The sequence below is a fragment of the Petromyzon marinus genome, assembly GCF_048934315.1.
Source record: "Petromyzon marinus isolate PM22_M1 ecotype Great Lakes invasive population chromosome 78 unlocalized genomic scaffold, UKy_Petmar_22M1.pri1.0 chr78_unloc.2, whole genome shotgun sequence".
In the NCBI taxonomy this organism is placed as follows: domain Eukaryota; kingdom Metazoa; phylum Chordata; class Hyperoartia; order Petromyzontiformes; family Petromyzontidae; genus Petromyzon; species Petromyzon marinus.
In genome coordinates, this window is record NW_027422626.1 from 538839 (window position 1) to 565000 (window position 26162).

The 26162-nt window shown below is 48.9% G+C and overlaps 1 protein-coding gene and 1 pseudogene across 5 annotated transcripts in view; both read left to right on the plus strand.

Annotated features, from left to right (window-relative positions):
* Nucleotides 1-262: 262 nt before the first annotated feature.
* LOC116937899 (uncharacterized) overlaps nucleotides 263-26162 on the plus strand; it is a 26993-nt gene continuing 1093 nt past the window's right edge. Inside the window, exons 1-6 of one of the 5 annotated variants that reach the window (XM_076058802.1) lie at nucleotides 272-390; nucleotides 7638-7844; nucleotides 11119-11450; nucleotides 13683-13918; nucleotides 18250-18548; nucleotides 25722-26162. The exon at nucleotides 25722-26162 is cut by the window's right edge and continues 1093 nt beyond it. In XM_076058802.1, the coding sequence (XP_075914917.1) occupies nucleotides 7655-7844; nucleotides 11119-11450; nucleotides 13683-13918; nucleotides 18250-18548; nucleotides 25722-26162 (1498 nt within the window). In that variant the 5' untranslated portion in view covers nucleotides 272-390; nucleotides 7638-7654. Of the gene's footprint in view, nucleotides 391-7637; nucleotides 7845-11118; nucleotides 11451-13682; nucleotides 13919-18249; nucleotides 18549-23681; nucleotides 25667-25721 lie in introns of those variants that run through there. The other 4 variants (XM_076058799.1, XM_076058801.1, XM_076058803.1 and 1 more) reach the window with 4 other exon arrangements.
* LOC142908302 (uncharacterized) lies at nucleotides 7855-11095 on the plus strand (annotated as a pseudogene).

A 26162-nucleotide genomic window follows, 5' to 3' on the forward strand; every position in this document is an offset into this window, starting at 1 on the left:
GTGGTGATGTTGGTCGTGTTGTTGATGTCATGTGGTGATGTTGTTGATGTCACGTGTTGATGTTGTTGATGTCACGTGGTGATGTTGTTGGTGGTGTTGATGTCTCTGCCGCTCATCCACCGATCAGGAAGAGACTTCCCCTTACGTCATGACGCACGACCAACATGACGTCATCACGCACGAACAACTGACGTCATCAGAGCGTGGGTCACATCAACGCCCTATTCGCGACACCACCCCCCCCTGCCCGGAATAAATTATGTTAATTTTCACGTCAGTATCGTGATCACTGCGATGCATCCTGGAATAAATTATGTTAATGATTTAAATTATGTTAATGTTCAAGACGTCATCACCAACAACCAGCAGGGTCTGACAGCGCTCTGCCATGTGAGTGAACGCGCTCTGATAACCCACGTGACCCCCAAAACCACAACTCTCCTCACAACATTTTAAATAAAATTAAGCCACCCGCTACTTTAAAAACGACTAAGCGCGTACCCTGGAGCCACGCCCGTCCGGTTTTTCCGTTTTTTTTGTTTAAATTTTACTTTAAAAAAATCTACCGAACTAGGCCTCCTACGGGCCCTACGGGGCTTGCCTAGAAGCGCTGCGGGGAATTGGGGGTGGGACCCCGGTTGGAGCAGCCGGCCACTGGGTGTATCTCTATGGGTCTATGTGTCTCTATAGGTGTAGTGTATAGTAGTGGTGTATAGTGATACACTACACTACTATACACTACACTCTACTATACACTACACTATACGCTACTATACACTACACTACTATACACTACACTACTATACACTACACTACTATACACTACACTACTATACACTACACTACTATACACTACACTATACACTACTATACACTACACTACTATACACTACACTATACACTACACAACTATACACTACACTACTATACACTATACACTACTATACACTACACTACTATACACTACACTATACACTACACTATACACTACACTATACACTACTATACACTACACTCTACTATACACTACACTATACACTATACTACTATACACTACACTATACACTACTATACACTACACTACTATACACTACACTATACACTACTATACACTATACTAATATACACTACACTATACACTACTATACACTACACTACTATACACTACACTATACACTACACTACTATACACTACACTACTACTATACACTACACTACTACTATACACTACTATACACTACACTACTGTACACTACACTACTATACACTACACTGCTATACACTACACTACTATACACTACACTACTTTACACTACACTACTATACACTACACTACTATACACTATACTACTAAACACTATACTACTATACGCTACACTACTATACACTAGACTACTATACACTACACTACTATAGACTATACTACTAAACACTACTATACACTACACTACTATACACTACACTACTATACACTACACTACTATACACTACACTACTATACACTACACTACTATACACTATACTACTAAACACTACACTACTATACACTACACTACTATACACTACACTACTATACACTACACTACTATACACTATACTACTATACACTACACTACTATACACTATACTACTATACACTACACTACTATACACTATACTACTAAACACTACACTACTATACACTACACTACTATACACTACACTACTATACACCATACTACTATACACTACACTACTATACACTATACTACTAAACACTACACTACTATACACTACACTACTATACACTACACTACTGTACACCATACTACTACACACTATACACTACTATACACTGCACTACTATACACCATACTACTATACACTACACTACTATACACTACACTACTATACACTACACTACTATACACCATACTACTATACACTACACTACTATACACTATACTACTAAACACTACACTACTATACACTACACTACTATACACTACTGTACACCATACTACTACACACTATACACTACTATACACTACACTACTATACACTATACTACTAAACACTATACTACTATACACTACTCTACTAAACACTACACTCCTACTATACACTACTGTTGTATATGTAGGTTATGAAAATTTGATGAGAATTTGATGAAAATAATAAAAATTAAATGAAATTAGTAAAATTGCGTAATTATCCGAAATTATGTTAATCGCCGTAATTATGCGCATAAATTACGCCAATTCGAGATCTAATCGTATTAATGTATGCGAGTGCTTGTGCGATGATGGTAATGCGACCCGTTATGATAATCATGTTGACGCCCGGCAATGCGATTATTCTCGCTTGAACATCTACGGAGCGTGCTAGTGTGTTCACGTCAGGCCCCCAGATGCAGACCTCAGCGCAGGATGCAGCTCTTACGCGTGAACTTTCGGGAAAGAGACGCGCAGCCGCTTCCGCGTTAATCAATTTCATTTTCTCAAACTGAAACTTTTATCTCGAGGTGAAGCAACTCCCAATCGCGGTATCAGCACAGCGCCGTCAACGGCCGCGTTGTTTCACTTTGGGTATCGCGCGATTCATCCCCCCGCCCCCGCCGCGCGTAACGTGAGCTCGGTGAGACACAGAGAGAGAGAGAGAGAAAGAGAGAGAAAGAGGGAGTCTTCTTTGGTTCTTTCGGTAAGGTCACCACCTCGTAGAATGAGGTTAAAATAACGAAACAACGCGGTAAAATCCCCACGGCGTTTCGGCCTCGTCGCGAGCGGCCGTCTTCAGGCGAAAGGAACGGACCCGTCGGGACCGACAGAGCCTCAGTGGAACGATGTTAAGATTCGTAAGCGGCTTAACATCGTTCCGTCGAAGCTCTTGTCGGTCCCGACGGCTCCGCTCCTTTCGCCTGAAGACGGCCGCTCGCGAAGTGGCCGAAACGCCGTGGGGATTTTATCGCGGTTCTTCGTTATCTCGTTATTCTCATTCTACGTCGGCGGCGGCGGCGGCTTTACCGACAGGGCCAAAGAGGATGAATCCTTTGCGGTCACGAAAACTTTCGATCGAAATTTAGAGAGAGAGAGAGGGAGAGACAGTCGTATAAGAAACATGCTTACGCCATTCTAAACAAAAACCGTAAGGTCTTCTTTGGACTTTACCGAAAGAACCAAAGCAGATGAATCCTTGCAGTCACGGAAGCTTTAAATCGAAAAACAAAAACCGTAAGGCTCTATTACGGATCACTGTACTTGAATTGCCCACGCAGCACTGCGCCCATTAGTGACCGCGTGCAATCCTTATCGGGTTAGCGGGGCGGCGGGACGATTGATTGTCACGAAACGGCATTCGCGTGGCGGGGCGATCTAACGGTTGTTACTTCCCGAAAGCACAAGCGTCCGTCAGGTCGATTCGTCGTGCTCGTTCGCGGAAACATCCCGCAGGATTGAAAAAAAAAACAAACGGACGACCCGAATGCTTTCGATTTTAAGCTTTCGCGACTGCGGTGAATTCACATTCTTGGCTCTCTCGGTAAAGTCGCCACGTAGGAGGGAAACAATAAAATATATATATATATAAAACAATAAAGATTGTCACGACGTTTCGACCGTAGCGCAAACGGTCGTCATCAGGTTCTGAAAAACACAACGGCAAGAAACATTTGAAAGAAGTGGCGGTCCTCATTTATGTATTTATTTATTAAACGGTGTTTGTATTTATTTATTTAAAAAAAAAACGTTAGCACCACGGGCAGCGATTTGGCAGTTTGTTTAGAAGGACGAGTCCATCTATGTTCTGAAAAATTAATGTATGCTGTCTTGAAAGCGACCGTAAGCGTGAACAATCAATTAAGACCCGAAATGGTTTATCAAATCCTTCCAATGATTGCTAAGCCCAGAATCAATCTTCTCGGTTGAAATTGTCTCTGTGCTTGTATGTGTGGATAGCCTCGTGAACGAATCTCTCATGGTAGCCGTAAGCGTGAACAATCAATTAAGACCTGAAATGGTTGATCAAATCCTTCCAATGATTGCTAAGCCCAGAATCCATCTTCTCGGTTGAAATTGTCTCTGTGCTTGTATGTGTGGATAGCCTCGTGAACGAATCTCTCATGGTAGCCGTAAGCGTGAACAATCAATTAAGACCTGAAATGGTTGATCAAATCCTTCCAATGATTGCTAAGCCCAGAATCCATCTTCTCGGTTGAAATTGTCTCTGTGCTTGTATGTGTGGATAGCCTCGTGAACGAATCTCTCATGGTAGCCGTAAGCGTGAACAATTAATTAAGACCCGAAATGGTTTATCAAATCCTTCCAATGATTGCTAAGCCCAGAATCCATCTTCTCGGTTGAAACTGTCTCTGTGCTTGTATGTGTGGATGGCCTCGTGAACGAATCTCTCATGGTAGCCGTAAGCGTGAACAATTAATTAAGACCCGAAATGGTTTATCAAATCCTTCCAATGATTGCTAAGCCCAGAATCCATCTTCTCGGTTGAAATTGTCTCTGTGCTTGTATGTGTGGATAGCCTCGTGAACGAATCTTTCATGGTAGCCGGAAGCGTGAACAATCAATTAAGATCCGAAATGGTTTATAAAATCCTTCCAATGATTGCTAAGCCCAGAATCCATCTTCTCGGTTGAAATTGTCTCTGTGCTTGTATGTGTGGATAGCCTCGTGAACGAATCTCTCATGGTAGCCGTAAGCGTGAACAATCAATTAAGACCCAAAATGGTTGATCAAATCCTTCCAATGATTGCTAAGCCCAGAATCCATCTTCTCGGTTGAAACTGTCTCTTTGCTTGTATGTGTGGATGGCCTCGTGAACGAATCTCTCATGGTAGCCGGAAGCGTGAACAATCAATTAAGACCCGAAATGGTTTATCAAGTCCTTCCAATGATTGCTAAGCCCAGAATCCATCTTCTCGGTTGAAACTGTCTCTGTGCTTGCATGTGTGGATGGCCTCGTGAAAGAATCTCTTATGGTAGCCGTAAGCGTGAACAATCAATTAAGACCCAAAATGGTTTATCAAATCCTTCCAATGATTTCTAAGCCCAGAATCCATCTTCTCGGTTGAAATTGTCTCTGTGCTTGTATGTGTGGATAGCCTCGTGAACGAATCTCTCATGGTAGCCGTAAGCGTGAACAATCAATTAAGACCCGAAATGGTTTATCAAATCCTTCCAATGATTGCTAAGCCCAGAATCCATCTTCTCGGTTGAAACTGTCTCTGTGCTTGTATGTGTGGATGGCCTCGTGAACGAATCTCTCGTGGTAGCCGTAAGCGTGAACAATCAATTAAGACCCGAAATGGTTTATCAAATCCTTCCAATGATTGCTAAGCCCAGAATCCATCTTCTCGGTTGAAACTGTCTCTGTGCTCGTATATGTGTGGATAGCCTCGTGAACGAATCTCTCATGGTAGCCGTAAGCGTGAACAATCAATTAAGACCCGAAATGGTTGATCAAATCCTTCCAATGATTGCTAAGCCCAGAATCCATCTTCTCGGTTGAAACTGTCTCTGTGCTTGTGTATGTGTGGATAGCCTCGTGAACGAATCTCTCATGGTAGCCGGAAGCGTGAACAATCAATTAAGACCCGAAATGGTTTATCAAATCCTCCCAATGATTTCTAAGCCCAGAATCCATCTTCTCGGTTGAAATTGTCTCTGTGCTTGTATGTGTGGATAGCCTCGTGAACGAATCTCTCATGGTAGCCGTAAGCGTGAACAATCAATTAAGACCCGAAATGGTTTATCAAATCCTTCCAATGATTGCTAAGCCCAGAATCCATCTTCTCGGTTGGAACTGTCTCTGTGCTTGTATGTGTGGATGGCCTCGTGAACGAATCTCTCATGGTAGCCGTAAGTGTGAACAATCAATTAAGACCCGAAATGGTTGATCAAATCCTTCCAATGATTGCAAAGCCCAGAATCCATCTTCTCGGTTGAAACTGTCTCTGTGCTTGCATGTGTGGATGGCCTCGTGAACGAATCTCTCATGGTAGCCGTAAGCGTGAACAATCCATTAAGACCTGAAATGGTTGATCAAATCCTTCCAATGATTGCTAAGCCCAGAATCCATCTTCTCGGTTGAAACTGTCTCTGTGCTTGTGTATGTGTGGATAGCCTCGTGAACGAATCTCTCGTGGTAGCCAGATGGCTTGCAAAGAACCTCCGTCTTCTTTTACATATGTATTTTTTTTATTGTTTTATTGCTTCCCTTCAACGTGACTTTACCCAAAGGGGGCTAAGAATATGACTCGAACGCTTCTGAGCGACCGTGTCCGCGTAGCTCGATGGGCTAGCAGTTGACGCGCTTACCGTGAGCCTTCTGGCGCGTGCTGACGTGCGAGTGTTGTTGTGATGACCCCCGCGGCTTTCTCGTGTTAATTCTTCGCCTATTGCTTGGGGGGGGGCATCCCTCGTTCCGAACATGCGTTTGTTCCCTGCGGAGCGGGGCGTGATGGTGTGAGTGTACCACACGGACAGCTTGGCATTCCCTCTCATCACGCGGTCGGATCGAGCTGGGCTGATGCAGATTGGCGGGTTGGCAGGGTAAGCTGCTTTTGGTCACGGGAGATGGCTGGTCAGGCTCTTGCCGCTGCTGGATGACCGCGCTCTGTTGAGGCGTTCGAACGCTCGATCGCTGATTGGCTGACGGCAGGTTCTCTCCGCTGCTGTACTAGCTGCTCCTCTCTCTGATTGGCTGACGCCAGGTTCTCTCCGCTGCTGTACTAGCTGCTCCGCTCTCTGTCTCTCTGATTGGCTGACACCAGGTTCTCTCCACTGCTGTACTAGCTGATCTCTCTCTGATTGGCTGACACCAGGTTCTCTCCACTGCTGTACTAGCTGCTCCGCTCTCTGATTCGCTGACACCAGGTTCTCTCCACTGCTGTACTAGCTGCTCCGCTCTCTGTCTCTCTGATTGGCTGACACCAGGTTCTCTCCACTGCTGTACTAGCTGCTCCGCTCTCTGATTGGCTGACACCAGGTTCTCTCCACTGCTGTACTAGCTGCTCCGCTCTCTGTCTCTCTGATTGGCTGACACCAGGTTCTCTCCACTGCTGTACTCGCTGCTCCTCTCTCTGATTGGCTGACACCAGGTTCTCTCCGCTGCTGTACTAGCTGCTCCTCTCTCTGATTGGCTGACACCAGGTTCTCTCCGCTGCTGTACTAGCTGCTCCGCTCTCTCTCTCTCTCTGATTGGCTGACACCAGGTTCTCTCCACTGCTGTACTAGCTGCTCCGCTCTCTGATTGGCTGACACCAGGTTCTCTCCGCTGCTGTACTAGCTGCTCCGCTCTCTGATTGGCTGACACCAGGTTCTCTCCACTGCTGTACTAGCTGCTCCGCTCTCTGATTGGCTGACACCAGGTTCTCTCCACTGCTGTACTAGCTGCTCCGCTCTCTGATTGGCTGACACCAGGTTCTCTCCACTGCTGTACTAGCTGCTCTGCTCTCTCTCTCTGTCTCTCTCTGATTGGCTGACACCAGGTTCTCTCCGCTGTTGTACTAGCTGCTCCTCTCTCTGATTGGCTGACACCAGGTTCTCTCCACTGCTGTACTAGCTGCTCCGCTCTCTGATTGGCTGACACCAGGTTCTCTCCACTGCTGTACTAGCTGCTCTCTCTCTCTGATTGGCTGACACCAGGTTCTCTCCGCTGCTGGATGGGCCGGCACAACTTTTGGCCTGCTGGAGGCGGACGCTGTAGCTTGGTCCGTCGGTTCGCCCTGCGGCTGGGAGCCCGGCGTGGAGGTGAAAGTCTCCGAGCGACGCTTCGGCTTCCAGCTCCAGCTCTGAACTCGCGCTCGTTGACGCATCGCCGCACGGCGTGGCTCGCCGTACCGGCCTTCACAGGTGCTGCTCGCTAACAGCACTTGCCCCTACAGTCTGTTACAGGCTATATGGGGGATCTTTGTCTTTGTCTTTGTGTGTGTGTGAGAGTGTGTGTGTGTGTGTCTGTGTGTGTGTTTGTGTGTTCGTGTGTGTGTTCGTGTGTGTGTGAGTGTGTTTGTGTGTTCGTGTGTGTGTGTTCGTGTGTGTGTGTGAGTGTGTGTGTGTGAGTGTGTGTGTGTGGTCGTGTGTTCGTGTGTGTTCATGTGTGTGTGTTCATGTGTGTGTGTGTTCGTGTGTGTGTTCGTGTGTTTGTGTGTTTTGTGTGTTCGTGTGTGTTTGTGTGTGTGTGTTCATGTGTGTGTGTTCGTGTGTGTGTGTGTTCGTATGTGTGTGTGTTCGTGTGTGTGTGTGTGTGTGCGTGTGTGTGTGTGCGTGTGTGTGTGTTCGTGTGTGTGTGCGTGTTCGTGTGTGTTTGTGTGTGTGTGTGTTCATGTGTGTGTGTTCATGTGTGTGTGTTCGTGTGTGTGTGTGTGTGCGTGTGTGTGTGTGTTCGTGTGTGTGTGTGCATGTGTGAGTGTTCGTGTGTGTTCGTGTGTGTGTTTTTGTGTAGAGTGTTCGTGTGTGTGAGTGTGTGTGCATGTGTGTTCGTGTGTGTGTGTGTTCGTGTGTGTGTGTTCGTGTGTTCGTGTGTGTTTGTGTGTGTTTGTGTGTGTGTTCATGTGTGTGTGTTCATGTGTGTGTGAGTGTGTTCATGAGTGTGTGTGTGTGTTCGTGTGTGTGTGTGTGTGTTCATGTGTGTGTGTGTGTGTTCATGTGTGTGTGAGTGTGTTCATGTGTGTGTGTTTGTGTGTGTGTTCGTGTGTTTGTGTGTGTGTTCGTGTATGTGTTCGTGTTCATGTGTGTGTGCGTGTGTGTGTGCGTGTGTGCGTGTTTGTGTGTGTGTGTGCGTTCGTGTGTGTGTGTGTGTGTGTTCGTGTGTTCGTGTTCGTGTGTTCGTGTGTGAGTGTGTGTGTGTGTTCGTGTGTGTGTTCGTGTGTGTGTGTGTTCGTGTGTTGTGTGTGCGTTCATCTGTGTTCGTGTGTGTGTGTTCGTGTGTGTGTGCGTTCGTGTGTGTGTGTCTGTGTGTGTGTCATCCCATCGAGCCATCCTGCGTCCCCCCATTCATCACCATCCCCCCTCACCCAAGGTATATCCCTTCACCCCGTGGGTCACAGATGGCCCCCTTTACCTGCAACGAGAAGCAATTCCTCGCCAGGGGTTAGATTCCTTTCTCGTGCTGCGGGAAGACAAAGGCGGCCGGGAGGCTCTCCCTCTCCCTCCCTCTCTCTGGCTGCTGATCTCAGTTTAATTTCCCCTCCTCCCCTCTTGGTGACCCTGGAGGGCTGTGTCCATCAAACAGCTTCGTTTGTGAAATCGTCCGCTGGCCATCTGGAGATTCGCAGAAAACGTGACCTCTCTTTTTGCCCCGAAGTTTATTATTTATTCATTTTTAACGGTGTGGTTTTTTTTTTGTTTTCGCGCCAGCGATGTCCTTGAGCTGTTTGCTGTGCTTGTTGTAGCGGTTGTCGTTTATTTACTGCCCGTGAGGCCGCTCGTTTGAGCCGTAGGAGGTGACACCACCCACCTCGAGGGCCATCGTCTGCGCACGGCGTCGTAGATTTTTGCCCTGGGTAAATCCCTCGGGCAGCGTTGAATGTTCTCCAAACTTCCGAATCGCGCTGCTACACTATACACTATTACGCTACACTACACACTGCTACACTACACTATACACTGCTACACTATACACTGCTACACTATACACTACTACACTACACACTACTACACTACACACTACTACACTATACACTACTACACTATACACTGCTACACTACACTATACACTACTACACTATACACTATTACGCTACACTATACACTGCTACACTATACACTATTACGCTACACTATACACTGCTACACTATACACTATACACTAATACACTATACACTGCTACACTACACTATACACTACTACACTATACACTAATACACTATACACTGCTACACTATACACTACTACACTATACACTGCTACACTACACTATACACTACTACACTACTACACTATACTATACACTACAACACTATACACTACTACACTATACATTACTACACTATACACTACTACACTATACACTACTACACTATACACTAGTACACTACACTAGTACACTACACTATACACTACTACACTATACACCACTACACTATACACTACTACACTACACTACTACACTATACACTACTACACTATACACTACTACATTATACACTACTACACTATACACTACTACACTATACACTACTACACTACACTATACACTACTACACTATACACTACTACACTATACACTACTACACTATACACTACTACACTGCTACACTATACACTGCTACACTATACACTACTACACTGTACACTGCTACACTATACACTGCTACACTATACACTACTACACTATACACTACTACACTATACACTGCTACACTATACACTACTACACTATGCACTGCTACACTATACACTACTACACTATACACTGCTACACTATACACTGCTACACTATACACTATACACTACTACACTATACACTACTACACTATACACTACTACACTATACACTGCTACACTATACACTGCTACACTATACACTACTACACTATACACTGCTACACTATACACTACTACACTATACACTACTACACTACACTATACACTACTACACTATACACTACTACACTATACACTACTACACTATACACTAGTACACTACACTATACACTACACTATACACTACTACACTATACACTACTACACTATACATTATACACTACTACACTACACTATACACTACTACACTATACACTACTACACTATACACTACTACACTATACACTAGTACACTACACTATACACTACACTATACACTACTACACTATACACTACTACACTATACATTATACACTACTACACTACACTATACACTACTACACTATACACTACTACACTATACACTACTACACTATACACTAGTACACTACACTATACACTACACTATACACTACTACACTATACACTACTACACTATACATTATACACTACTACACTACACTATACACTACTACACTACACTATACATTATACACTACTACACTACACTATACACTACTACACTATACACTACTACACTATACACTACTACATTATACACTACTACACTACACTATACACTACTCACGGCTCCCTCTGCAGCTCCGCCCCCCAGTATGGCTGCCCGCCTGCTGCCGTTGCCGCGGCGACCCCGGGGCCTGCTGACGCTGCCGACACTCAGCCTGGGCTCGCCTGGGGCTCCGCACTGCCGCCACCTCCACCACCACCACCACCACCACGCCTCCTGCTCATCCCTCACCTCCTCCACCTCCTCGTCCCTCACCTCCTCCATCTTCACCTCCTCCTCCACCTCCTCCACCTCCTTCTCCACCTCCTCATCCTCGGCTTCTCGTTCCTCCGCGGGGCCGACGGAGCAAGCGGCGATGGAGAGGAGGAGGGAGGTGAGGAGGAGCTCCTTCCTGGGCGACGTCACGGTGAGCGGGGGGGGGTGGTGGTGGTGGTGGTGGGCACCTCGTTCTGATCATCATCGTCGTCGTCATCGTCGTCATGATCGTCGTCGTCGTCAGTGTCATCAGTGTCATCATCAGTGTCGTCGTCGTCAACGTCATCGTCATTATCATCATCGGTGTCATCATCGTCATCAGCGTCATCAGTGTCATCATCAGCGTCATTGTCATGATCATCATCATCGTCATCAGTGTCGTCATCGTGGTCATCAGTGTCATCACCATCATCATCAGTGTCATCATCAGCGTCATCAGTGTCATCATCATCAGTGTCATCATCAGTATCATCATCATCAGTGTCAACATCATCATCAGTGTCATCACCATCATCATGTATCTCTATGAGTCTCTTTCTCTATGAGTCTCTATGAGTCTCTGTATCTCTATGTATCTCTATGAGTCTCTATGTGTCTCTATGAGTCTCTATGTATCTCTATGAGTCTCTATGTATCTCTATGTGTCTCTATGATTCTCTACGATTCTCTCTGTATCTCTACGTATCTCTATGTATCTCTATCAGTCTCTATGTATCTCTATGAGTCTCTATGTAGCTCTATGTATCTCTATGTGTCTCTTTGAGTCTCTGTGTATTTCTATCAGTCTCTATGTATCTCTATGGGTCTCTATGTATCTCTACATATCTCTGTATATCTCTACGTATCTCTATGTATCTCTATGTATGTCTATGTATCTCTACGAGTCTCTATGAATCTATGTATCTCTACGTATCTCTGTGAGTCTCCACGTATCTCTACGTATGTCTACGTATCTCTATGTATCTCTATGATTCTCTGAGTCTCTATGAGTCTCTATGAATCTCTACGTATCTCTACGTATCTCTATGTGTCTCTATGTATCTCTATGATTCTCTACGTGTCTCTATGAGTCTCTATCTATCTCTACGAGTCTACGTATCTCTACGTATCTCTACAAGTCTCTACGTATCTCTATGTATCCTTATGAGTCTCTATGTTATCTCTATGTATCTCTATGTGTCTCTATGTATCTCTACGTATCTCTACGTATCTCTGTATATCTCTACGTATCTCTTTGAGTCTTTATGTATCTCTGTGAGTCTCTATGAGTCTCTACGTATCTCTACGCATCTCTATGAGTGTCTATGTATCTCTACGTGTCTCTTTGTATCTCTATGAGTCTCTATGTATCTCTACGTATCTCTACGTGTCTCTACGTATCTCTACGTATCTCTGTGAGTCTCTACGTATCTCTACAAGTCTCTACGTATCTCTATGACTCTCTATGTATCTCTGTATATCTCTACGTATCTCTACGAGTCTCTACGTATCTCTATGTATCTCTACGTATCTCTACGTGTCTCTAAGTATCTCTATGTATCTCTATGCTCTCTATGTATCTCTGTATATCTCTACGTGTCTCTACGTATCTCTACGTATCTCTATGCTCTCTATGTATCTCTGTATATCTCCACGTATCTCTACGTATCTCTATGAGTCTCTACGTATCTCTGTATATCTCTACGTATCTCTATGAGTCTCTACGTATCTCTATGAGTCTCTACTTATCTCTATGACTCTCTATGTATCTCTATGTATCTCTATCAGTCTCTTTGTATCTCTTTGAGTCTCTACGTATCTGTACGAGTCTCTACGTATCTCTGTATATCTCCACGTATCTCTACGTATCTCTATGAGTCTCTATGTGTCTCTGTATATCTCCACGTATCTCTACGTATCTCTATGAGTCTCTATGTGTCTCTGTATATCTCTACGTATCTCTACGTATCTCTATGAGTCTCTATGTATCTCTACGTGTCTCTACGTATCTCTACGTATCTCTATGACTCTCTATGTATCTCTACGTATCTCTACGTATCTCTGTGAGTCTCTACGTATCTCTATGAGTCTCTACGTATCTCTGTGGGTCTCTATGTATCTCTACGTATCTCTACGTGTCTCTACGTATCTCTACGTGTCTCTACGTATCTCTATGAGTCTCTATGTATCTCTACGTATCTCTACGTGTCTCTACGTATCTCTACGTATCTCTACGACTCTCTATGTATCTCTATTAGTCTCTATGAGTCTCTATGATTCTCTCCGTATCTCTGTGAGTCTCTACGTATCTACGTATCTCTACGAGTCTCTACGTATCTCTGTGACTCTCTATGTATCTCTGTATATCTCCACGTATCTCCGCCTATCTCCGCCCATCTCCCAGGCGCTGTGTACAAGCGGTCGTGCTCCCCCGGCCGCCCTCTGGCTGGGCTTTGGGGGCCTCCTGCCGCTCGGCCTGGCCCCGGCCGCCCTAGGCCTGGGCCTAGAGGCCTGGGGGCCTGGCCTGGCCTGGGCCCAGCTGACGTACGGAGCCTGCCTCCTCGCCTTCCTGGGGGGCTCACGCTGGGGGGCCGCCGTGGTTCACGATCACGGGAGGTGGCCGAGAGAGGGGGAGGTCAGGTGGGTGGGTGGTGAGAGGGTGGGTGGGTTGGTGAGTGAGTGAGTGGGTGGGTGGGTGAGTGAGTGAATGGTGAGTGAGTGAGTAAGTGGCTGAGTGAGTGAGTGGCTGATTGAGTGAGTGAGTGGCTGAGTGAATCAGTGGTGAATGAGTGGCTGAGTGAGTGAGTAAGTGGCTGAGTGAATGAGTGGTGAGTGAGTAGCTAAATGAGTGAGTAAGTGGCTGAGTGAGTAAGTGGCTGAGTGAGTGAGTGGCTGAGTGAATGGTGAGTGAGTGAGTAAGTGGCTGAGTGAGTGAGTGGCTGATTCAGTGAGTGAGTGGCTGAGTGAATCAGTGGTTAATGAGTGGCTGAGTGAGTAAGTGAGTAAGTGGCTGAGTGAATGAGTGGTGAGTGAGTAGCTGAATGAGTGAGTAAGTGGCTGAGTGAGTAAGTGGCTGAGTGAGTGAGTGGCTGAGTGAATGGTGAGTGAGTGAGTAAGTGGCTGAGTGAGTGAGTGGCTGATTGAGTGAGTGAGTGGCTGAGTGAATCAGTGGTGAATGAGTGGCTGAGTGAGTGAGTAAGTGGCTGAGTGAATGAGTGGTGAGTGAGTAGCTAAATGAGTGAGTAAGTGGCTGAGTGAGTAAGTGGCTGAGTGAGTGAGTGGCTGAGTGAATGGCTGAGTGAGTTGGTGGGTGTGTGCATGAGTGGCTGAGTGAGTGGCTGATTGAAAGGCTGAGTGAGTGGCTGAGTGAGTGAGTTGGTGGGTGAATGAGTGAGTTGGTCAGTGTATATGTGTGTGTCTATATGCGTGTCTATGTGTGTGTGTCTGTGTGTGTGTCTATGTGTGTGTCTATGTGTGTGTGTATATGTGTGTCTATCTGTTACATATTTCAGTTTAACTTGTGGTTTCGTGGTAATTAATTGAAGGTGGAGGGATTACCAGCCCCTCGCACCCGTCCAGAGCCCCCATTTAGCCCCTGTGGTGGACACATATGCCATGAGGGGAGGAGCCAATCAAAATTGGATCTCCCCCCACAGCACTGTCCACGACAGAGTTGCCCGTCCGGCACCGTGAGGAGGTAGGGGGTTGTTTTGCTGAACCACCTGCCTGGGTATTTTGTACCATCGGACACTCCACCCCCACAACTCCCAATCGGTGATGGGGCAGTTGTGGAGAGAGTGGAAAGTTTTCCATACCTGGGCAGTGTGCTTATGACTGGCTCCAGTTTAACAGCAGAGGTCTCATTCCGAATTAGTCGAGCGGCAATATCTTTTCATCGGTTGTGTAACGCTGTGTGGAAGCTACCTGGTCTGTCGCTCCGCACTAAGCTTCAGGTCTTCTCGGACACGGTCATTCCCTCCCTTCTCTACGCTTGCGAAACGTGGACCCCCCTAATGGAGCATCTTTGCCGGTTAGAAACATTTAGGCTCGCCTGCCTTCGATCCATCCTGGGTTTAACCAGACTGGATTGTGTGAGGAGCTCACAAATCCTTAAAAGATCTGGGCAAGGTCCCATCGGTGAGCTCCTCCGGCAGGCAAGGCTGCGATGGCTGTGTCATGTAGCCCGCATGCCCAGCCACCGCATGCCGAAACAGCTTTTGTTCGGCCGGATCGAGGGGGCTAAACGGGCGCGGCACGGGCTAGAGAAGAGATGGAGTGATGTGGTACAGGAGGACGTGGCGCTGAGTGGACTTGCCGATGACTGGTACCAGCGGTGTCAAGATCGGCCTCTGTGGAGGAGGCTCGTGAAGGACGCTACTGGGCAGTTGGAGGTAGTCGCCCTCCAACAACAACGGAGGGCGGAGGAGCGACGCTCACAACAACGAGCGGAGCGCCGGGTGGCTAAAGCACAGCAGGTTGGCACAGTAGGGGGCACAGGTGGTGCATCAGCCAGTCATCTCAGTCAGTCGACCCGTGGCACCTGGGTCTGCCCGGTGACCTCCTGCCAGCGGGCGTTCGACACTTCACGTGGCCTCAGGGTGCACATAGCCTGGCACAAGCGTCGTGGTGAAATCTCCGCCACTCAGTGGCGAATGGCGGTTGTTGTTGTTGTATGTTGTGTCACTGTGTGTGTGTGTTTATGTGTGTGTGTATCTGTGTGTGCGTGTGTACACTATGTATCTGTGTATGTGTGTGGGGAGCGATAGTGTAGCGGTTAGCGCGCTGCGCTATGAACCTGGCGACCCGGGTTCGATTCCCGCTCACGGCCAACACCAGTGACGATTATGTGAACCGGTCCCGGGCCTCCCCTAGGTCGACTCAGCCTCAAATGAGTACCTGGTGCGGTGTGTAAACATCGCCACTAGGGAGACAAAGGCGGTCGGGCGTGGTGCTGGCCACCCACCCCCTCGTGTACCGTTCCGGCCTTCATAGGTGCTCGCTAACAGCACTTGCCCCTACAGTCTGTTACAGGCTATATGGGGGATCTTTGTTGTTGTTGTGTGTAACTGTGTGTGTCTACACTATGTGTATGTATGTATGTGTCTATGTCTGTGTGTCTGTGTGTGTGTGTGTACACTATGTGTGTGTGTACACTATGTATGTATCTGTGTGTGTGTGTGTGTACACTATGTGTGTGTGTACACTATGTATGTGTGTAACTGTGTGTGTGTGTGTACACTATGTGTGTACACTGTGTGTGTGTGCCTATGTGTGTGTGTACACTATGTGTGTGTGTACACTGTGTGTGTGTGTGTCTATGTGTGTGTCTATGTGTGTGTGTGTACACTATGTGTGTGTGTGCACTATGTATGTGTGTAACTGTGTGTGTGTGTGTACACTATGTGTGTACACTATGTGTGTGTGTGTCTATGTGTGTGTTTACACTATGTGTGTGTGTACACTATGTGTGTGTGTCTATGTGTGTGTGTACACTATGTGTGTGTGTACACTATGTATGTGTGTAACTGTGTGTGTGTGTGTACACTATGTGTGTGTGTACACTATGTATGTATGTAACTGTGTGTGTGTGTACACTATGTGTGTGTGTACACTATGTATGTGTGTAACTGTGTGTGTGTGTGTATACACTATGTGTGTACACTATGTGTGTACACTATGTGTGTGTCTATGTGTGTGTGTACACTATGTGTGTGTGTACACTGTGTGTGTGTGTGTCTATGTGTGTGTCTATGTGTGTGTGTGTACACTATGTGTGTGTGTGCACTATGTATGTGTGTAACTGTGTGTGTGTGTGTACACTATGTGTGTACACTATGTGTGTGTGTGTCTATGTGTGTGTTTACACTATGTGTGTGTGTACACTATGTGTGTGTGTCTATGTGTGTGTGTACACTATGTGTGTGTGTACACTATGTATGTGTGTAACTGTGTGTGTGTGTGTGTACACTATGTGTGTGTGTACACTATGTATGTATGTAACTGTGTGTGTGTGTACACTATGTGTGTGTGTACACTATGTATGTGTGTAACTGTGTGTGTGTGTGTACACTATGTGTGTACACTGTGTGTGTGTGTCTATGTGTGTGTCTATGTGTGTGTGTACACTATGTGTGTGTGTACACTGTGTGTGTGTCTATGTGTGTGTGTGTACACTATGTGTGTGTGTGCACTATGTATGTGTGTAACTGTGTGTGTGTGTGTACACTATGTGTGTACACTATGTGTGTGTGTGTCTATGTGTGTGTTTACACTATGTGTGTGTGTACACTATGTGTGTGTGTCTATGTGTGTGTGTACACTATGTGTGTGTGTACACTATGTATGTGTGTAACTGTGTGTGTGTGTGTGTACACTATGTGTGTGTGTACACTATGTATGTATGTAACTGTGTGTGTGTGTACACTATGTGTGTGTGTACACTATGTATGTGTGTAACTGTGTGTGTGTGTGTACACTATGTGTGTACACTGTGTGTGTGTGTCTATGTGTGTGTCTATGTGTGTGTGTACACTATGTGTGTGTGTACACTGTGTGTGTGTCTATGTGTGTGTCTATGTGTGTGTGTGTACACTATGTGTGTGTGTACACTATGTATGTGTGTAACTGTGTGTGTGTGTGTACACTATGTGTGTGTGTAACTGTGTGTGTGTGTAACATGTGTGTGTGTGTACACTATGTATGTGTGTAACTGTGTGTGTGTGTGTACACTATGTGTGTGTGTACACTATGTATGTGTGTAACTGTGTGTGTGTGTGTACACTATGTGTGTGTGTGTCTATGTGTGTGTGTGTACACTGTTTGTGTGTACACTATGTGTGTGTGTCTATGTGTGTGTGTGTCTATGTGTGTGTGTGTCTATGTGTGTGTGTGTCTCAGTGTTAATGTTGCGGCTGCCGTTACCCACAATGCACCACTCCGCGCCCGTGTCTCCCCCTCCTCCACTCCCACAGAGTCCTGGTGACCCCTGCCGTGACCCCTGTGACCCCGACCGTGACCCCCGTGACCTCTACCGTGACCCCTTCGACCGTGACCCCCACCGTGACCCCCGCCCTGACCTCCTTGACCCCCGCCGTGGCCTCCGTGACCCCCTCCGTGACCTCCGGTGACCCCTACCGTGACCTCGGGGACTTTGACCACCCGGTGGACCCGGTCAGCCCCGTGTCGAGGATTCGTCTGCGTGCTGATTGGCTGAACCTGGGCCACGGGGCGGTGCCTCCACTGCTGGGGTGGGCGTCGCTCATCGTGGCTGGTAGGGTGGGGGGGTGGGGGCGGGTGGGGGGTGGGGTGGGTGGGGGTGGGGTGGGGGTAAGTGAGTGGGTGGGTGAGTGGGTGAGTGGGTGAGTGAGTGGGTGAGTGGGTGGGTGGGTGGGTGAGTGGGTGAGTGGGTGAGTGAGTGAGTGGGTGAGTGAGTGGGTGGGTGAGTGGGTGGGTGAGTGGGTGAGTGGGTGAGTGGGTGGGTGGGTGGGTGAGTGAGTGAGTGAGTGGGTGAGTGGGTGAGTGAGTGAGTGGGTGAGTGGGTGAGTGGTGAGTGAGTGAGTGGGTGAGTGGGTGGGTGAGTGGGTGGGTGGGTGGGTGAGTGAGTGAGTGGGTGAGTGAGTGAGTGGGTGAGTGAGTGAGTGGGTGAGTGAGTGAGTGAGTGGGTGAGTGAGTGAGTGAGTGGGTGAGTGAGTGAGTGAGTGGGTGAGTGAGTGGGTGAGTAAGTGAGTGGGTGAGTGAGTGAGTGGGTGAGTGGGTGGGTGGGTGAGTGAGTGAGTGAGTGGGTGAGTGAGTGAGTGAGTGGGTGAGTGAGTGGGTGGGTGAGTGGGTGGGTGAGTGGGTGAGTGGGTGAGTGGGTGGGTGGGTGGGTGAGTGAGTGAGTGAGTGGGTGAGTGGGTGAGTGAGTGAGTGGGTGAGTGGGTGAGTGGTGAGTGAGTGAGTGGGTGAGTGGGTGGGTGAGTGGGTGGGTGGGTGGGTGAGTGAGTGAGTGGGTGAGTGAGTGAGTGGGTGAGTGAGTGAGTGGGTGAGTGAGTGAGTGAGTGGGTGAGTGAGTGAGTGAGTGGGTGAGTGAGTGAGTGAGTGGGTGAGTGAGTGGGTGAGTAAGTGAGTGGGTGAGTGAGTGAGTGGGTGAGTGGGTGGGTGGGTGAGTGAGTGAGTGAGTGGGTGAGTGAGTGAGTGAGTGGGTGAGTGAGTGGGTGAGTGAGTGAGTGGGTGAGTGAGTGAGTGGGTGAGTGAGTGAGTGAGTGGGTGAGTGAGTGGGTGAGTGAGTGAGTGGGTGAGTGAGTGAGTGGGTGAGTGAGTGAGTGGGTGAGTGGGTGGGTGGGTGAGTGAGTGAGTGAGTGGGTGAGTGAGTGAGTGAGTGGGTGAGTGAGTGGGTGAGTGAGTGAGTGGGTGAGTGAGTGAGTGGGTGAGTGAGTGAGTGGGTGAGTGGGTGAGTGAGTGAGTGGGTGAGTGAGTGAGTGGGTGAGTGGGTGAGTGGGTGGGTGGGTGAGTGGGTGAGTGGGTGAGTGAGTGGGTGAGTGAGTGGGTGAGTGAGTGAGTGGGTGAGTGAGTGGGTGAGTGAGTGGGTGAGTGAGTGAGTGGGTGAGTGGGTGGGTGAGTGAGTGAGTGGGTGAGTGAGTGAGTGAGTGGGTGAGTGGGTGAGTGAGTGGGTGAGTGGGTGAGTGAGTGTGTGAGTGAGTGGGTTGGTGAGTGGGTGGGTGGGTGAGTGGGTGAGTGAGTGGGTGAGTGTATGAGTGAGTGGGTGAGTGAGTGAGTGGGTGGGTGGGTGAGTGGGTGAGTGGGTGGGTGGGTGAGTGGGTGGGTGGGTGAGTGAGTGGGTGAGTGGGTGGGTGAGTGAGTGGGTGAGTGGGTGGGTGGGTGAGTGGGTGGGTGGGTGAGTGAGTGGGTGAGTGGGTGGGTGAGTGAGTGGGTGAGTGGGTGGGTGGGTGAGTGGGTGGGTGGGTGAGTGAGTGGGTGAGTGGGTGGGTGAGTGAGTGAGTGGGTGGGTGAGTGAGTGGGTGAGTGGGTGGGTGAGTGAGTGAGTGGGTGAGTGGGTGGGTGAGTGGGTGAGTGGGTGAGTGGGTGGGTGGGTGAGTGGGTGAGTGGGTGGGTGGGTGAGTGGGTGGGTGGGTGAGTGAGTGGGTGAGTGGGTGGGTGAGTGAGTGGGTGAGTGGGTGGGTGGGTGAGTGGGTGGGTGGGTGAGTGAGTGGGTGAGTGGGTGGGTGAGTGAGTGGGTGAGTGGGTGGGTGGGTGAGTGGGTGGGTGGGTGAGTGAGTGGGTGAGTGGGTGGGTGAGTGAGTGAGTGGGTGGGTGAGTGAGTGGGTGAGTGGGTGGGTGAGTGAGTGAGTGGGTGAGTGGGTGGGTGAGTGAGTGAGTGGGTGAGTGGGTGGGTGAGTGAGTGGGTGAGTGGGTGGGTGGGTGAGTGGGTGGGTGGGTGAGTGAGTGGGTGAGTGGGTGGGTGAGTGAGTGAGTGGGTGAGTGGGTGAGTGAGTGAGTGGGTGAGTGGGTGGGTGAGTGAGTGAGTGGGTGAGTGAGTGAGTGGGTGAGTGGGTGGGTGGGTGAGTGGGTGGGTGAGTGAGTGGGTGGGTGGGTGAGTGAGTGGGTGAGTGGGTGGGTGAGTGAGTGAGTGGGTGAGTGGGTGGGTGAGTGAGTGAGTGGGTGAGTGAGTGGGTGAGTGAGTGAGTGGGTGAGTGAGTGGGTGAGTGAGTGAGTGGTGAGTGAGTGAGTGGGTGGGTGAGTGAGTGAGTGAGTGGGTGAGTGAGTGAGTGAGTGGGTGAGTGAGTGAGTGAGTGGGTGAGTGAGTGAGTGGGTGAGTGGGTGAGTGGGTGAGTGAGTGGGTGAGTGAGTGAGTGAGTGGGTGAGTGAGTGAGTGAGTGGGTGAGTGAGTGGGTGAGTGAGTGAGTGAGTGGGTGAGTGAGTGAGTGAGTGGGTGAGTGAGTGAGTGAGTGGGTGAGTGAGTGGGTGGGTGAGTGAGTGGGTGAGTGAGTGGGTGAGTGAGTGAGTGGGTGAGTGAGTGAGTGGGTGAGTGAGTGGGTGGGTGAGTGAGTGAGTGGGTGAGTGAGTGGGTGGGTGAGTGAGTGAGTGGGTGAGTGGGTGAGTGAGTGGGTGAGTGAGTGAGTGGGTGAGTGAGTGGGTGGGTGAGTGAGTGAGTGGGTGAGTGGGTGAGTGAGTGGGTGGGTGAGTGGGTGAGTGGGTGAGTGAGTGGGTGAGTGAGTGAGTGAGTGGGTGAGTGAGTGAGTGGGTGAGTGAGTGAGTGAGTGGGTGAGTGAGTGAGTGGGTGAGTGAGTGGTGAGTGAGTGAGTGAGTGGGTGAGTGAGTGAGTGGGTGGGTGAGTGAGTGGTGAGTGAGTGAGTGGGTGAGTGAGTGAGTGGGTGTGTGAGTGAGTGAGTGGGTGAGTGGGTGAGTGAGTGGGTGGGTGGGTGAGTGAGTGGGTGAGTGAGTGAGTGAGTGGGTGGGTGAGTGAGTGGTGAGTGAGTGGGTGAGTGAGTGGGTGAGTGGGTAAGTGAGTGGGTGAGTGAGTGAGTGAGTGGGTGAGTGAGTGAGTGGGTGAGTGAGTGAGTGAGTGGGTGAGTGAGTGAGTGGGTGAGTGAGTGGTGAGTGAGTGAGTGAGTGGGTGAGTGAGTGAGTGGGTGGGTGAGTGAGTGGTGAGTGAGTGAGTGGGTGAGTGAGTGAGTGGGTGGGTGAGTGAGTGGTGAGTGAGTGAGTGGGTGGGTGGGTGAGTGAGTGGGTGAGTGAGTGGGTGAGTGGGTGAGTGAGTGGGTGAGTGAGTGAGTGAGTGGGTGGGTGGGTGGGTGAGTGAGTGAGTGAGTGGGTGGGTGGGTGAATGAGTGAGTGGGTGGGTGTGAGTGAGTGAGTGAGTGGGTGGATGGGTGAGTGGGTGAGTGAGTGAGTGGGTGAGTGAGTGAGTGGGTGGGTGAGTGAGTGGTGAGTGAGTGAGTGGGTGGGTGGGTGAGTGAGTGGTGAGTGAGTGGGTGAGTGAGTGGGTGAGTGGGTGAGTGAGTGGGTGAGTGAGTGAGTGGGTGAGTGAGTGAGTGGGTGAGTGAGTGAGTGGGTGAGTGAGTGAGTGGGTGGGTGGGTGAGTGAGTGAGTGGGTGGGTGGGTGGGTGAATGAGTGAGTGGGTGGGTGTGAGTGAGTGAGTGGGTGGGTGGGTGAGTGGGTGGGTGGGTGGGTGAGTGAGTGGGTGAGTGAGTGGGTGGGTGGGTGAATGAGTGAGTGGGTGGGTGTGAGTGAGTGGGTGGGTGGGTGAGTGGGTGAGTGAGTGGGTGAGTGAGTGAGTGGGTGGGTGGGTGGGTGAATGAGTGGGTGAGTGAGTGGGTGGGTGAGTGGGTGGGTGGGTGGGATGGGTGAGTGGGCGGGTGGTTGAGTGAGTGGGTGGGTGAGTGAGTGTGTGTGTCTATCTGTGTGTGTCTATCTGCGTGTGTGTCTATCTGCATGTGTGTCTATCTGCGTGTTTGTCTATGTGTGTGTCTATGTGTGTGTGTCTATCTGTGTGTTTATCTGCCTGTGTTTGTGTGTTTATCTGTGTGTGTCTATCTGTGTGTGTCTATCTGCGTGTGTGTCTATCTGCGTGTGTGTCTATCTGCGTGTTTGTCTATGTGTGTGTCTATGTGTGTGTGTCTATCTGTGTGTGTGTTTATCTGTGTGTGTTTGTCTATCTGTGTTTGTGTGTTTATCTGTGTGTGTGTCTATCTGTGTGTGTCTATCTGTGTGTGTCTATCTGTGTGTTTGTCTATCTGTGTGTGTCTATGTGTGTGTGTCTATCTATGTGTGTGTGTCTATCTGTGTGTCTATCTCTGTGTCTTTCTGTGTGTCTATCTGTGTGTGTGTCTTTCTGTGTGTGTGTCTATCTGTCTGTGTGTGTGTCTATCTGTGTGTGTCTATCTATCTGTGTGTGTGTCTATCTATCTGTGTGTGTCTATCTATCTGTGTGTGTGTCTATCTATCTGTGTGTGTGTCTATCTGTGTGTCTATCTATCTGCGTGTGTCTATATGTGCGTGTCTATCTGTGTGTGTCTATCTGTTTGTGTGTTTATCTGTGTGTCTATCTGTGTGTCTATCTGTGTGTGTGTCTATCTGAGTGTGTCTACCTGTGTGTGTGTCTATCTGTGTGTGTCTACCTGTGTGTGTGTGTCTATCTGTGTGTGTGTCTACCTGTGTGTGTCTATCTGTGTGTCTATCTGTGTGTCTATCTGTGTGTGTCTATCTGTGTGTGTCTATCTGTGTGTGTCTATCTGTGTGTCTATCTGTGTGTCTATCTGTGTGTCTATCTGTGTGTCTATCTGTGTGTGTGTGTCTGTGTGTGTGTATCTCTGTGTGTGACTGTGTGTGTCTGTATGTGCCTAGGTGTTTGTGTGTGTGTGTCTATCTGTGTGTCTATCTGTGTGTCTATCTGTGTGTCTATCTGTGTGTCTATCTCCTCCACAGAGCAGCACTCCCTCACCTCAGGCCTACTGCTGCAGGCGATGTCACAACTCGTCTGTCTTCACTACGACACCCTCCTGTTGCCGGGTTACCTGTCTGTGTGTGTGTCTATCTGTGTGTCTATCTGTGTGTCTATCTGTGTGTCTATCTGTGTGTCTATCTGTGTGTCTATCTGTGTGTCTATCTGTGTGTCTATCTGTGTGTCTATCTCCCCCACAGAGCAGCACTCCCTCACCTCAGCCCTACTGCTGCAGGCGATGTCACAACTCGTCTGTCTTCACTACGACACCCTCCTGTTGCCGGGTTACCTGTCTGTGTGTCTATCTGTGTGTGTGTGTGTCTATCTGTGTGTCTATCTGTGTGTCTATCTGTGTGTGTCTATCTGTGTGTCTATCTGTGTGTCTATCTCCTCCACAGAGCAGCACTCCCTCACCTCAGCCCTACTGCTGCAGGCGATGTCACAACTCGTCTGTCTTCACTACGACACCCTCCTGTTGCCGGGTTACCTGTCTGTGTGTCTATCTGTGTGTGTGTCTATATGTGTGTCTATCTGTGTGTCTATCTGTGTGTCTATCTGTGTGTCTATCTCCCCCACAGAGCAGCACTCCCTCACCTCAGCCCTACTGCTGCAGGCGATGTCCCAACTCGTCTGTCTTCACTACGACACCCTCCTGTTGCCGGGTTACCTGTCTGTGTGTCTATCTGTGTGTGTGTCTATATGTGTGTCTATCTGTGTGTCTATCTGTGTGTCTATCTGTGTGTCTATCTCCCCCACAGAGCAGCACTCCCTCACCTCAGCCCTACTGCTGCAGGCGATGTCCCAACTCGTCTGTCTTCACTACGACACCCTCCTGTTGCTGGTCTACCTGTCTGTGTGTCTATCTGTGTGTGTGTCTATCTGTGTGTCTATCTGTGTGTCTATCTGTGTGTCTATCTGTGTGTCTATCTCCCCCACAGAGCAGCACTCCCTCACCTCAGCCCTACTGCTGCAGGCGATGTCCCAACTCGTCTGTCTTCACTACGACACCCTCCTGTTGCCGGGTTACCTGTCTGTGTGTCTATCTGTGTGTGTGTCTATATGTGTGTCTATCTGTGTGTCTATCTGTGTGTCTATCTGTGTGTCTATCTCCCCCACAGAGCAGCACTCCCTCACCTCAGCCCTACTGCTGCAGGCGATGTCACAACTCGTCTGTCTTCACTACGACACCCTCCTGTTGCCGGGTTACCTGTCTGTGTGTGTGTCTATCTGTGTGTCTATCTGTGTGTCTATCTGTGTGTCTATCTGTGTGTCTATCTCCCCCACAGAGCAGCACTCCCTCACCTCAGCCCTACTGCTGCAGGCGATGTCCCAACTCGTCTGTCTTCACTACGACACCCTCCTGTTGCTGGTCTACCTGTCTGTGTGTCTATCTGTGTGTGTGTCTATCTGTGTGTCTATCTGTGTGTCTATCTGTGTGTCTATCTGTGTGTCTATCTCCCCCACAGAGCAGCACTCCCTCACCTCAGCCCTACTGCTGCAGGCGATGTCCCAACTCGTCTGTCTTCACTACAACACCCTCCTGTTGCCGGGTTACCTGTCTGTGTGTCTATCTGTGTGTCTATCTGTGTGTCTATCTGTGTGTCTATCTGTGTGTCTATCTGTGTGTCTATCTGTGTGTCTATCTATCTGTGTGTCTATCTGTGTGTCTATCTGTGTGTCTATCTCCCCCACAGAGCAGCACTCCCTCACCTCAGCCCTACTGCTGCAGGCGATGTCCCAACTCGTCTGTCTTTACTACGACACTCTCCTGTTGCCGGGTTACCTGTCTGTGTGTGTGTCTATCTGTGTGTCTATCTGTGTGTCTATCTGTGTGTCTATCTGTGTGTGTGTGTCTGTGTGTGTGTGTCTCTGTGTGTGACTGTGTGTGTCTGTATGTGTCTAGGTGTTTGTGTGTGTCTGTGTGTGTGTGTCTGTGTCTGTGTGTGTGTCTATCTGTGTGTCTATCTGTGTGTCTATCTGTGTGTCTATCTGTGTGTCTATCTGTGTGTCTATCTCCCCCACAGAGCAGCACTCCCTCACCTCAGGCCTACTGCTGCAGGCGATGTCCCAACTCGTCTGTCTTCACTACGACACCCTCCTGTTGCTGGTCTACCTGTCTGTGTGTCTATCTGTGTGTGTGTCTATCTGTGTGTGTGTCTATCTGTGTGTCTATCTGTGTGTCTATCTGTGTGTCTATCTGTGTGTGTATCTGTGTGTCTATCTGTGTGTGTGTGTGTCTGTGTGTGTGTCTATCTGTGTGTCTATCTGTGTGTCTATCTGTGTGTCTATCTCCCCCACAGAGCAGCACTCCCTCACCTCAGGCCTACTGCTGCAGGCGATGTCCCAACTCGTCTGTCTTCACTATGACACTCTCCTGTTGCCGGGTTACCTGTCTGTGTGTGTGTCTATCTGTGTGTCTATCTGTGTGTCTATCTGTGTGTCTATCTGTGTGTCTATCTCCCCCA